Source organism: Geospiza fortis, unplaced genomic scaffold, assembly GCF_000277835.1.
Source record: "Geospiza fortis unplaced genomic scaffold, GeoFor_1.0 scaffold299, whole genome shotgun sequence".
NCBI classification, from domain to species: Eukaryota; Metazoa; Chordata; class Aves; order Passeriformes; family Thraupidae; genus Geospiza; species Geospiza fortis.
Window position 1 is genome coordinate 11,251 of NW_005054549.1, and position 13,002 is coordinate 24,252.

The 13,002-nt window shown below is 58.4% G+C and overlaps 2 protein-coding genes across 4 annotated transcripts in view; one reads left to right on the plus strand and one right to left on the minus strand.

Moving 5' to 3' along the window:
* Positions 1–990, plus strand: part of MPND (MPN domain containing) — a gene marked incomplete at its 5' end in the record, with an annotated part of 9,995 nt that extends 9,005 nt beyond the window's left edge. The window contains 1 exon segment of the mRNA XM_031064014.1: positions 987–990. Coding sequence (XP_030919874.1) covers positions 987–990 — 4 coding nt within the window.
* SH3GL1 (SH3 domain containing GRB2 like 1, endophilin A2) lies at positions 113–8,674 on the minus strand. 3 transcript variants are annotated; one of them, XM_031064019.1, is made up of 9 exons: positions 8,609–8,674; positions 8,434–8,506; positions 7,818–7,961; positions 6,265–6,398; positions 5,178–5,336; positions 4,659–4,762; positions 3,880–4,004; positions 3,414–3,440; positions 113–1,305 (listed from the first exon to the last, which is right to left on the minus strand). In XM_031064019.1, the coding sequence occupies exons 1-9, from the start codon at positions 8,615–8,617 to the stop codon at positions 1,202–1,204; spliced, it is 879 nt and encodes a 292-aa protein (XP_030919879.1). In that variant the 5' UTR covers positions 8,618–8,674; the 3' UTR covers positions 113–1,201. The 3 variants fall into 3 exon arrangements, with proteins under 3 accessions (XP_030919879.1, XP_014166046.1, XP_014166049.1); XM_014310571.2 differs by lacking the exon at positions 113–1,305 and adding an exon at positions 1,843–2,049 and having other exon boundaries at positions 3,387–3,440; XM_014310574.2 differs by lacking the exons at positions 113–1,305; positions 3,414–3,440 and adding an exon at positions 1,843–2,049.
* Between the last annotated feature and the right edge of the window lie 4,328 nt (positions 8,675–13,002).

Consider the following 13,002-nt stretch of genomic DNA (forward strand, 5'->3'; position numbering starts at 1 on the left):
CAACAGCCTGGCACTGGGGATTGGAGCAGCCTGGGACAGTGGGAGGTGTCCCTTCCCATGACCTCCCAGTGCCATCCAATCCCAGCCATTTCCTGACTCCACAAGGCAGCCCTTAGAAAGAAGAAAACATTTAATACTTTCATTCAGAGATACAAGTCAAGAACTGTGGGTCATCATTTTTTCCCCTAAAAACCAGGAGAAGCCATTAAAAAAAAAACCCAACAAAAAAACAAAACCAAAACAAACAAACCCCAAAAAAAGATCTAGCGAGGTGTCCCAGCTGACAGAACGCGCTTCAATCCACCTGAGCGGGAGCCAGCGTCCCCCGGCGGGGAGGGGACAGCGGGAAGGGCCCCCAGGACTCCGGTCCCATGGGCTCCCTGCCCTGCTGGGAGCAGGGGGGCTGCCCTGTGCACCCCCCGGGGCCAGGGTCACTGCTGGGGGGTCAGACACACGTGGACATGCACGGACCAAATCCTTACAGAGAACGGCAGCAGGAGCAGCAGGGACAGGGACAGGGGTGCTGCAGGGACAGGGGTGCTGCAGGGACAGGGGTGCAGCAGCACAGCCCTGCACAGCTGGGGCTCACCCAGCAGGGCCCATCCCATCCCCACGAGGGGCAGAACCCCCATCTGCAGCAAGGGAAACCACGGAGCCCAGCACACGCTGCCCTGCAGCCCCACCCCAACCCCATGGCCACCTCCTGGGCAGGGAAAGCACAGCGGGGGGAGAAGGGCTGGCAGAAGTGCCACCGAGATGAACCATCCCTTCTCCCAGCAAGGCAGGGGCAGAGGGGTGCCTGGCCCCCAGGGAGGGTGGCTGGGGCAGGCTGGGGGTGCAGGGAAGGCACCTGAGGGCCAGGTGAGCTCCAGCCACAGGAGGGATCCCCGGGAAGGGGGAATGGGCAGAGCCCTGGGCAGAGGAGCCATGACCTCTGTCCCACCACAGAGACAGCCCAGGCTGTGGCCCAGTTCCTCCCCTTCCAGGTGATCCTCCAGGTGGGACTGACTTGGGAGTTTGGAGCAGGAAAAGCCTGAGGTCCACGAAAAAACCATGGGCAGAAGGAGCAGCTCCCCCACCCCGGGGCTGAGCTCAGTGGGGAGGGGGCCAGACGGGCAGGGGACATCCCTGGTGTCCCTGCAGGATGGGCAGGGATGGCTCCGAGCCCCAGGCAGGGCTGTGTTAGTGTTCTCTGGGTGTTTTAGTGTTGCTGTGCCCCAGCTCCCCTCCCCTGATCCCTCCGGGATCCCTCCAGGGATCCATGGGGACAGTGGGGACAGGGGCAGTGCTGGCTGGGACGGGACGCTGGGGCTGGGGCTGCCCTGCCCTGGGGCCATCCCTGTGCCAGGGCACATCCTGGCTGTGCCACCTGTGCCCAGGACACATTCTGGCTGTGCCACCTGTGCCCAGGACACATCCTGGCTCTGCCACCTGTGCCCAGGACACATCCTGGCTCTGCCACCTGTGCCCAGGACACATCCTGGCTGTGCCACCGGGGCCATCCCTGTGCCAGGACACATCCTGGCTGTACCACCTGTGCCAGGGCACATCCTGGCTGTGCCACCCGTGCCCAGGACACATTCTGGCTCTCCCACCTGCCTCACCCACGCACTGGACCCACAGGAAAGATGGGAAGTGGGGAGGGACAGGGACAGGGACAGGGCAGTGCCGGCAGCACGGCCGGGGCCGGGGGCGCACAAAGTACCGAAGTTCAAGCACCAGAAGGACAAAAAAAAAAAAAGAAAAAAAGGAAAAAAAAAAGGAAATAACCAAATTCACGGGGGGAAGGGGCCGTGGGACCCTTCTGGTTTGTTCCCTGGTAGCGCCTGGCCCCGAGGGGAGGCGGGGCGTTTCACTGAGGTAGCGGGACCAGCACTTCCACGTAGTTGAGCGGGAAGAAGCCGGACTGGCCGTGGATCATCCCCTCGTACCAGTTCTCGTCGATCTGGTTCGTCAGGGTGATGATGTCGCCCTCCTTGAAGCCCAGCTCGCCGTCGTTCTCGGGCTCGAAGTCATAGAGGGCTTTGCAGCAGGGCTGGTCCAGGGGGGCTGCGGGGACATGGGGACACATCAGAGGACCCCACAGTGCCCCGGCACCGGGCACTCCTGCCTCGGGCTCGGCAGGGCTGGCTCCGCTGCCCCGCACTGCTCCTGCAGGTCCCACACTGCCTCCCAGAGCCGAGCGCTGCTCCCGCCTGCACCTCCTGCATCCCGACCTCAGAGGGATCGCAGACCAGCCACGTTATCCCCCCCAGAGCTGAGAGCCTGCCCGGGAGCTCGGTGGTGGGGCTGGACATGGAGGGGCACTCTGGAGGGGTCACCCCACACCTGAGGGGGACAGGACAGCAGCTGCCTCCCTGGTCACAGGGCTCCAAATCCATGAGCAGCCCCTCAGAACTCAGGAGAAGCCCGAAATTTCCTTCCCCCAGCTCAGCTCCAGGAGTTAAGCATCACCTTTTGGCTGCAAAGGGATTTTCTGTGGGATTTCCTGCTGCTCACTCTGTGCACTGACATTCTGGGACTCGGCTTTGGAGCTGGGAGAATCCCAGTGGGAAGGGACAGAGCTAAGAGAGACCTCCAGGGCCTGCAGGACCCCCCAGCCCTCCCCACCGTGCTGGGGCTCTCCCAGCCAGGGCAAGGGAATGGCAGCAAGGGCACATCCCTGGAAGTGTCCCAGGCCAGGCTGGACAGGGCTTGGGGCAGCCTGGGACAGCGGAAGGTGTCCCTGCCCATGGCAGGGGTGGAATGAGATGGTCTTGAAGGTCCCTCCCAACCCAAACCATTCCATGATTCCAGGACCCACAGCAGGGAGGGCCCAGCATGGGAAGAGCACTCAGGAATCACCACAAGCAGCAGCCAGACATCGATGGGCTTGAGAGAACTCCCCAAACCACCAGGCTGGCCCCACCACCACGGCCCTGCTCCAGGCTCCTTCCCAGCACAGCAGCTCCAAGCCCCAGCCCCAGCATCCCGAGGTCCTGCAGGAGGAACCACGGACCCCACATCACCCCACAAACTCTGTGAGCTGAGGCTCTGCCTCCTCCCTCCAGCCTTCCACAGGGACTCGGGGAGCAGGGTGGGACAGATCCAGGATGCTTGTAAGAACAGGGAAATCCTTGAGGTGTCTGATGTCTGTGGGAAAGCACCTGATCCCTGGGGATCAGGACATGCCTGGGTGCTGGGAGCTGCTGCAGCTCCTCCGGGCGAGCCAGGCCTCACTTTTGGGGGTGCAAAACCCCCAGAAAATCCCACTGGAGCGTGGCTGGGTTAATTCAGGGCTCAGCTCAGGCTCAGCACGGAGGGATGAGCAGCTCCAAGGAGCAGCAGCAGCAGGGAGGAGCAGCCAGGAGGGACACACAGGGAGCAGTGCAGAGGGGGAAACTCACGGATACTCCTGACGGAGGCCCGGGACGGCTTGTCCGACCGGAAAGAGGCGGAAGCTGCTTCCAAACAAAAGAGAGACATGCTTAAACCAACGGGAGACAGGGGCAGGCAGGGCCCACAGGGGTCTGGCAGCAGGAACAGCAGGGCCCCCATGCTGTTAGGAACCCGCCAGGATCAGGGAGGGAGGGAGGGATGCAGCGGGAGGGAAGACATGGAGGGAGGGAGAGAGGGAGGCTTCATTTTCCTGTCTGGCACTGACAGAGAGAGGCCCAGGCTGGAGACCCCTCTGGCACATCCCCAAAGCCAACATAGCAAAGGCTCCTGGGTCCCAGGAGAAAAGACCCTGATCTGGAGGCATTCCGGATGTTTTCCAGAGCCACAGGCTCGTGCAGGAGCATCCAGCACAGCAGGAACATCCTAGGCAGGCAGAGCAGCTGCCCTCCTTCCCTGGGAGGCTGCTCCAGAGGCACCAGTGAACCCCTGGGACAAGGTTACCTGAGGCTTTGGGGGTGGGGTTGCAGGAGAAGCCCCCGTTGGACTGGTCAGGCTCCCTGAAGTCGTACGTCTCCCTGGGCTTGGGTTTGTATTCCCGCTTGGGACGGGAGGAGGCCTCCCTCATCCTGGGACAGGGAAAGGAAACGTGGCTCAGTGCAATGAGGAGTGGAACAGGAGGGGATCAACACGGTGCTTATCCTCCTGGGGGGCTGCACAGGGCAGGGAGGAGTCTGGAGACAGGGATTTGCACAAGTGCGTGTGCTGGAGCCTTTGGAAGGTGCGACTGCCCCAGGGTTTGGGATCTGCCCTTCGACAGGGCCCACACATCCCAGGCTTTGCTGTGGAATGCTCAGGAATTCAGGCCAGCAGAGGACACTCGTGCTGTAGTTTGAAAGCTCAGACTTGGCAGGGCCCTCCCAGCTCCTCCCAATTCAGAGCAGGCACGGGATCCACTCTGCAGTTTCTCCCAGGAGGGAAGAGCAGCAGGGCAGCACTGCCAGATCCCCCCAGAGTGGGGAGGCTGAGGAAGGAGAGGTGGGACGAGCCTTCCTCAGCCAGGATTTGGGCTGGATCAGACACCCAGCTAAATCCAAATCCCACCTGAGCAGCCAAAGGAATTGGCTTTTTCAAGGCCAGGTTGGACAGGGCTCAGAGCAGCCTGGGGTAGTGAAGGTGTCCCTGCTCTGTGAGCCCCAAGGGCCCTTCCCACCCCACCCCTTGTGGCACTCTGTGATTCCAGGGGGGACTCAGGGGTTTCCAGAGGAACCACAGGGACTCACCTGCGCTTGAGCTTCTCGGCCAGCTCGTCCAGGATCTGCACGGCCTGCCTGTGGTAATCCAGCTGGGCATCCACCAGGGCTGACAGCTGGCTCACCTGCTCGATCTGGGCAACACCAGGCTGGCATCAGCACCTGCTCCCAGCTGCACACTCCTGCACTGCCCTGGGGCAGCCGTGGGAGCCCAGGAGGAGCTCTGGGGTTCGGCTGGGACTGCCAGGACCCATTCCTGCCACTCTGGGTTTGCCAGCTGGGAAATCCCTCCCAAGCCCTTCCCAGCTGGGTTACCTCCCTAACTGACCCCCCATCACCCTGAGGGGAGCCTGTTTGGTGCCAGGCACGGGCTCTCTCTGGCCAAGAGCTGGGTCAGGGGCTAAGCAAAGGCCTGCCATGTCAGATTTGGGCTTTCCCAGAGCAGAACCACACTCAGGAGGAGTGGAAACTGGTGTGCAATCAGTGCCTCCCTCAGGAGATCCCACCCCAGGGCCACAGAAGGCCCCAGCTCTGCCCTCCCACACTCACATCTGTCTCCAGGAGGTTGTGCATGCTGGTCTCTGCCACTTCCTTGGACTCCTCAAACTTCTCCATGGCCTGTCGCAGCTCCTCGTCGGGGATCTTGCCCTGCCGCTTCTTCTTGTAGTCGAAGTCCAGGCGCCTCCCTTCCAGCTTCTTGAGGTGGTGCTGGGGGAGGATGGAGAGAGCAGGGAAGAGGGAGAAGCCAGAGGCTTGGGAGGGCAGCTCCAGTTACAGGCTGAGTTCACTGGTGTCAGAAACCTGATCTCCTGGGGCTCCCACCTTTGCTCCAGGTGGGAGAGAGGCCCGGGGTGTGATGGGGGAACGATTCCAGACCCTTTCCACTGAGGAAAAGGCTGCAGAGCAGCCAGGTCTGCTCCCCAGAAGCTTTTTGGGAAGGTGAAGAGCTGTGCTGCTCCTTTCAGCTGCCCAGGAGCTGCAGGGATCTCTGGACAGCAGGAATGTGGGTTCTGGGCACTGCACTCCTGGATCTTAGGGCAGGGATGTTTAAAGCAGCCCTACGGAACTGGGTACAGACAGGCACTGAGGTAACTTGGTGGTTATTTCACCCAGGACAGCAGTGACAGTGAAAACTCTCTCAGGAGACTGGCCTGGGGAATTGGAGGCTGGCATGGATCCTGCACTTGTCTGGGTGTAGCACTGGGAGCTGCTGAGCTCCCTGTTCTCCCAGAGACCCCAGAGGGCTCCTTGGGATGCTGAGCAGAGACCTGAGGGGAGCTTGCTCAGAGCTTGGAGCCCAAACTGATCCCCTCTGGGAGCTCCCAGCACTAAGAACACAATTCAGCAAGCCCAGAAGGGCTGTTGGGATGCATTCCCATGGCACCCTCCATCAAACATGGCAAATGGAGAACCATTCCAAGCTGCATGCAGCCTTTTGGGCTGCTCAGGAGCAGCAGGAGCAGCGCTGAGCAGGGAGGAAATACCAGAGAGTCTGGAGGGAGAGATCACACACAGAGAGTGCAGGCAATTCCTGCCAGCCCCTGGCACCCAGCACTGCAGAGCAGGCAGCTCCGTGCCCCAACAGCCAAAGAGAGAGCAGGGAGATGAGAGGAGAGCAAAGCACAGGGGGGTTTACCTGGATCTCTTTCAGGTCCTTGTCACACAGGTTCTGCAGGGGATCAATGAAGTTTTGTTTGACCTCGATGTCCAGCGAGTCCTTCACCTCCGCCAGGCGCTTCATGGACTCGCCGGCGTCGAGGAGCGCGTCCCCTGCAGGGACAGGGACAGGGAATCAAACACAGCCCGAGCCCGGGGACCTGCCTCACACCCCTTCCTTCTTCCTTCTCACCAGGAAGCTCTTGTGTGTCCCACAATCCTGGAGTGGTTTGGGTTGGAAGGACCCTAAAGCCCATCCAGTGCCACCTTCCACCGTCCCAGTTTGCTCCCAGCTGGCCTTGGGCAGTCCCAGAGCTCACAGTCACTCACTGAAACCTGTTCAGCTCCATCCTTTTCTAAGGCTCTGGCCACTCTGGCACTTAAGCCAGGCAGACTTGCAGCAAAGCATTTTCAGTGCTGGCTTTTTAGTGCAGAGGAAACATTTAGAGATGAAATTATTCCTGCGCAGCTTTGGCAAAACAACAATTGCAGCAGAGCATGAACACAGGAAAATACGTGAGTGAGAGAGAGGGTCAAGGGAAAACATCTCTCCACTGTCCAGCTGGAAAAATCAATAGACCAGAAGTGTTATTTCAATTGTAATAACTCTGAGTAACCTGGAAGGGAGGGATGGAGTCCTCAATGCTGCTTTAAGGAGGCCATTAAGGAAATAGAGTTTGCTGTGCTCTCCTAAAAGCTTCCTTCCCTTGCTCTCCTCAGCCCCTGTGAGCCAGGATTGATGCAGAGCTCTGAGCTGGCCAGGGAGGATCTCCAAAATCCTCTGTCAGTTCCAAAAGCAGCCAGAGGTTTTTAATTTTCCTGAGGCAAGGCAGCTCCTCCCTGGCCTGGCAGAGCCAGCTGTGCTGCCAGGGGGCCATCACGTGCCTGGCCGGGGTTCCAGGGGATTAAAACTGATGTCACCAAAAGGCTTCACCCCCTCCTCCCTGCCAGTCACACGTGGCTCCAAGGAGCAGCCAGAAGATTTCTTGGCTTCAGCCTCCCTATGGAATCACAGCAAGGTTTGGGTTGGAAGGGATCCTTCAGAGCTGTGTGAAACTCCCAGTCTTGCTCTGTCCCGTTCCTGCTTCACTGCTCAGTTCAGAGGGAAGTTTTTATTTTATGTGCAAATTTATCTCAGTGTTTAATAAGAAAGTGGATTGAGATCCAGGATACCTGGGATCACAGAATAACAGAATGGTTTGGGATGGAATGGAAGGAGCTTAAAGCCCATCCAGTCCCATCTTCCACTAACCCAGGCTGCTCCAGCCTGGCCTTGGACACTTTCATGGGCAGCTGCAGCTGCTCTGGGTACCCTGTGCCAGGGCCTCACCCTCCTCACAGGCAGGAATTTTTTCCCAGTATCCCATCTAAACCTCCCCTCTTTCCCCTGAAATCTGCTCACTCTGGAAGTTTCTGAACCCTTTTAAGCCCCACGCACTGTTCAGTGCCACAAAGTTCACCCAAATTCAGAGTGCCACCTCAGAAGTGAACCAGGAGCCTGCCCCATTCCCTCCCAGGCCCAGGAGCACTCACCAAAGTTGGAATCCTCTCCCAGCTCCTTGCCATAGCGGATCATGCACTCCCCCAGCAGCCCCTCGGACTGGGGGTAGCCGGGGTTCTTCACCTGCCCGCGGATCTTGGACATCGTGTTGAGCATGGTGAGCTTGGCTCTGGAAGCTGCCACACAAACACCTCAGCCCCTGCCACCTCTGCATTCCCTGCAGCCCTCAGCAGGTTTGTTCCCCCACTGCAGCACCCAAAGCCAAGAGGCTCCATTGTCTCCATCCCCCAGGAATATCCCTCGGTTCTTTTCCAAGACACAAAGCAAAAAGGGTTCCCCACTGCTTGGCCAGGGAAGGCAAGAGGAGCTTCCCCAGTCCTCCCAGGGTCCCTGGAGTGCTCTCTGGAGCAGCTGGCTGGAAGGATGCAGGGCTGACAGAGCCAGCCACCCCTTCCCAGCCCAGAAACACCACTTTTCCTGGACATTCTCAGAAAAATGGGTCCCCTTAGGGCCTCTCTGAGTCTGAGGCAAAAGCTGCACCTGGATTCAGGGCAAGAGGGGTACCCAGATCCCCCCTGATCCAAAGCTGGAGCAAAAGGGATCTCCCTGTTTCCCTGGGAAGGGGACAGGGCAGGTGCAGGCCCTCACCTGGGTTGGGCTGGAGGTACTCTATGGTTCTGGTCAGGACTTCTGTGACAGCCTTGCTGGTCACGTCCACTTTCTGCAGGAGAGACAGGAGCCCAGTGAGGATCAGCTCAGGGATTCAGCCAATCCCACAGGAGCCACGGCGTGATTTTGGGCATTCCTCTGGTTCCCCACTCACCTTTTCCATCTCCTTGAAGTCATCATCTAACTTGGTCCCTTCGGCCCCTCCGACCTTCTCGCTGACCAGCTGTGGGGAAAGGAAAGGGAGGAGGATCAGGCACTGATTGACCCTTCCCACCTCAAGGAGGAATTCCCTGGGACAGAATGGGAACAGGGAGGGTCCACACAGCACCTGCAAGAGAAAGGAGGCAGCAGGAACTGCCCAAAGCCCCTCAAAAAGACCCCACTAAATCCCCAAACATCCCCGAGCACCCAAGGCTTGGCTCAGGCAGGATGTTCCTCACCCACCAGGAGCTCCACAGCTCCCTAAATCCCAGCCCACGGCTCCAACTCCAACGCCTGCTGGAAAAAACAAGCAGCACAAACGTCTCTCAGCTCCATTTGCAGCCAAGGACTCAGTTTCACACACAGCAAAATCCAAGTAAACAGGGAATGAACGCACTCAGCTCCCAGCAGGCAGCACAGAAGAGCCTGGGGGGGAGCACAGGCACCACTCTGGCACTGCTGGAGCAGCTCAGCATCTGGGACAGGGGCTGGAATTCTTTGTCAGAGATGTGTGACAGGCTAGGAAGTCAGGGCTCATTTCATGGGAAGGTCTCAGCAGCCTCCTGAGGGGATCCCTCAGCCCAAGAACAGCCCCAGCCCCTGACCCGCAGCGTTCCCTGCCCAGGGGTGACCAATGCCCCCAGTAACCCCCCCCACCAAAGTGTCCTTCTGTCCATCCTCCTGCAGCCCAGGCAGGAAAATGTTCCCTTCCCAGCCCCTGCACTGCCTGGGGATGCAGGACACAGGAATTGGCCAAAATTGGAACCGTGGAATGGCTGAGGTTGGAAAAGACCTCCAAGATCACAGAGTCCAACCACGTTCACATCTAGCCCACGTCCCCAGGTGCCACTTCTGTGTGATTTTTGGGCACCTCCAGGGATGGGGACTCCAGCACTGCTCTGGGCAGCTGTGCCAATGCCTGGCCACCCTTTCCATGAACAAATTTCCCCTGATTTCCAACCTAAACCTTCCCTGGTGCAATGTGAGGCCGTTTCCTCTTGTCCTGCTGCTCGACCCCCACCTGGCTCCACCCTCCTGTCAGGGAGCTGTGGGGAGCAATTAGTGATTATTTTGCTCCAAACAACAGCAAATTCCCCATCCAGACGTCCAAAGTGGTCTGGGAAAGCTGGCACTGGCTCCCAGGGCTCCAGGCCTGCCCCGGGGCATTGCCAGGATTCCTCCTGTTTGTGCTGAAAACTCCAGATCTGAAGGAACAATCGGGTTTGTTTACTCCAACATCAAATATTTGATTTTTATCGAGGCTTTCTTCCTCTAGAACACTCCTGCTCCCATGAGGATACAAAATGGGGCTGGATGTTTTCTGAGGAAGAGGGGGAGGGACCCCTTTAGGGAACTGTCCAGGTTCAGAAGCACCTGGAGACACCAAACCAGCCACAGGGGAGGGAAGAAAGAGATAGGAGAGGAAAAAGAGAAAGGAAATGAAGGAAAGCTCTCTTGGTTCACCCAGTTCTGGATTTCACTCCCCTACTTTAACCCTCTGACAAGGGACATGGGACACAGCCAGAGTGGACCAGGCTGGGCAATCTTTGCTCCCTGCTCCCCAGTCCCTGCTCCATGCCCAGCCAGCCCTCAGAAGCAGCTCCAGGGGATCCCACCACCCCCAGGTGCCCCAGAACCCACCCAAGTGTGATTTCCTGCTTTCCTTGGCTGCCTGCTCCACAGCCCAGCCCCGAGCTGGGCAGGCACGCTTCTCTCTCGAGCCTGGAAGACGTCCCAGGAGCAGCTGCCAGGCCTGCCAGGACAAGCTCAGCAGGGCACAGCTCTGCCCCAGCTGCCACCCCAGTCCCGTGCCAAGAATCCCACAGCCAGCACGGGATCCCTTCCACCGAGGGCGCAGCCCTGGCAGCCTGCACTGCTCCCTAACACACCTGGGAAGGGTGCAGCCATCCCAAGCACTTCCAATCCCACTTTTCTCCCTGGATTTGTGGCCTGGGAAGCTGTAAATAACCCCTGGCAGGTCTCTGCTCCGAGGGGCCTGCATGCCAGGCTGGCAGAATCCATCACCACAGCGATTCTGGAGGCTCCACAGCCTCTGCAGAGCCCAGAGAGGTGAAGGAAGCAAACCCCCCTCATTTCCAGACTAATTTAATCCTCCTTTTGACGTCCAAGAAACGCTGCTGCTGCCCTGCTGGGAGGGAATAATAAGATTGATGTTCTCTCCCTGCTGGCTCTAATTAAACTGGGAGGCATCAGCACGGGAGGAAAGCAGGAGGGACCCCATCCCCACACCCCCAAACCCACCAGGAAGGGAGACAAACCAACCCAGATCCCCCAGACACGAGCCTGGAGGAGCTGCCACTGGTTCCTTGCTTAACCTGGAGCCTCAGCACGCTCAGGGAGCCGAATTTCCTAAGTGCCCATTGTGCATGCCAGGGTGCTGCCCCCAAAGGGCCTGGGGAGGGTGGGAAGGATGGGAAGGGGGTGCCTGCCTTCCCCTGGGCAGCACCGACCTCTCCAGGATCCATGGAAGGAAGGAAGGAAGGATTTATCCATCCATTGCTTGGCCTAAGAGCACTGGAAGGCAGCTGGAGGAATGCTGGTGCTGCAGATTCCAGCAGCCCTTCCCCCAGGAAGCAGCTATGGGGCTTTTTGGAGGATGTGCTGACAATTTTTCTGCATTTTGATCTCCTGAGGAGCCAGGAGAAGGCTTGGGATACATCCCTGCTCCCCAGCTGGGATCCCACCTCTCCTGAAGCCAGACTGGGAAAGGATGAGGGCAGACAAGGAAATGGTTAAAAATCAAATCAAACCAAACCAAACCAAACCAAACATTCCCTGGGAGTGGAAGAGCAGAACAAGTCTGGCCTCCCTGGTCTGTGGATGGGAAACATCCAAGGGGCTCACCCAGGGAGCAGTGAGAGCTGCAGCATTTGGCCCAAACACCTCCCAGAGCAAATATTGGCCCAGGGCGCTGCAGCTGGCACTGGGCAGATACAATCTGCTCCTGCTTGGCTGCTCCTGGCAGGTATTTCACCTGGAATTCCACCCACAGGTCCTGCAAGGGCTGAGGCAGCCAGCTGAGAGCCAGGAGCTCTCACCCCTCACTTCCAGCTGTGCTCCAGCAAAACGTCACAGCTCCAGTGTGCCCCAGACAGCTCCAGCCTGCGATGGGAGCACTGCCTCAGCTTCCTGGGGTGCAGGGAGCATTCCTGGGAGCTCAGCATCCAGCCAGGCTCACCCTCAGGAGAGCCCATCCACAGGGATTGGACACGGCCCCTGTCCAGCCAAGGCTGCTCCAGCCTCGCTCCACAGCTCACAGGGGATTCCTGCAGATTCCTTGGCAGATTCCTTGGCAGGGCTCATCCACAGGGATTGGACAGAGCCCCTGTCCAGCCAGGGCTGCCCCAGCCTCTCTCCACAGCTTCATTCTGGAGCTCACAGGGGATTCCTGCAGATTCCTTGGCAGGGGCGTGGGAATGGGAACAATCCCGACCTCCCCTTGTGGGGGAAGATCTCGGGAATGAAAGAACCATTGTTGGAAAGAGCCAGGGTGGCCAGGGGAGAGGCAGGAATGGTGTGTGTGCATGGAAAAGGGCAAGGAGGGACGCACAGGGATTCTCCTGGCAGCTGGGCCGGGATGTGCCTGGGTAAATTCAGGAGCAGGGAGGATTGGGAGAGATTTTGGGAGCAAAGCTGGGCAGTCCCAGCTGAGGAATTCCTGCATCATTCCAGGTGGAGAGATGGGAAAGATGTGGAGAATAAAAGGTGATTTTGGGGCTGCACCATCAGGAAAATCCCTGATAAACCTGGGAAGGTGGCAGCAGCCAAAGCTCCCCAGCTGAGGAGCTCCTCGAAAGCTGGAGAAGGGCAGATGCCAGCACATCCACCCTGCAGGTCTCATCTGCCCAGCCCATGGATGAGGGAGCCCCAGCCCGTGTTATTCTCTGCTAATCACCAGCTTCCCCAGGGGATTTCACAGATTTTGATATTTTGCTCTCCAGCCTTTAAATATTTTAAAAGGAAAATTATCCCTAATTCCCTCAGCCTCAAACAAGCAAAACACACCAAGAGAAACCCAAAAATCAGTTTGTTTTTTTTTTAAACTCGCTTTCTTTTTTCCATCGCAGTCAGCCCTATTTATAACACATCAAACATTTGCCATCCTTGCAATCAAAACAGTTCCCTACAGTCGACTGAAAACCTTATTCCTGCAGACTCTGGGGTATCAAAGCCTTCCTCTTCCTCCCCTCCACCCTCCCAACAGTAAGTTCCCCTCAAGAAATACAAAAACAAACCCACAGATGAGCAAACAGAGAAGCAGCTCTACCCTGGCTCCCTCCATCCCAGCCCAGGGCAAAAAGCCAGCCCACAAACCCAGGGAAAAAA

Excerpts from the sequence above, each read along its gene's own strand:
- SH3GL1 (XM_014310571.2), bottom strand. Across the intron at positions 4,763-5,177 it reads ACAACCTCCTGGAGACAGAT|ATCGAGCAGGTGAGCCAGCT; the intron begins GTGAGTGTGGGA and ends GGTGTTGCCCAG. Across the intron at positions 2,050-3,386 it reads GGCCTCCGTCAGGAGTATCC|CCCCCCTGGACCAGCCCTGC; the intron begins GTGAGTTTCCCC and ends ATGTCCCCGCAG.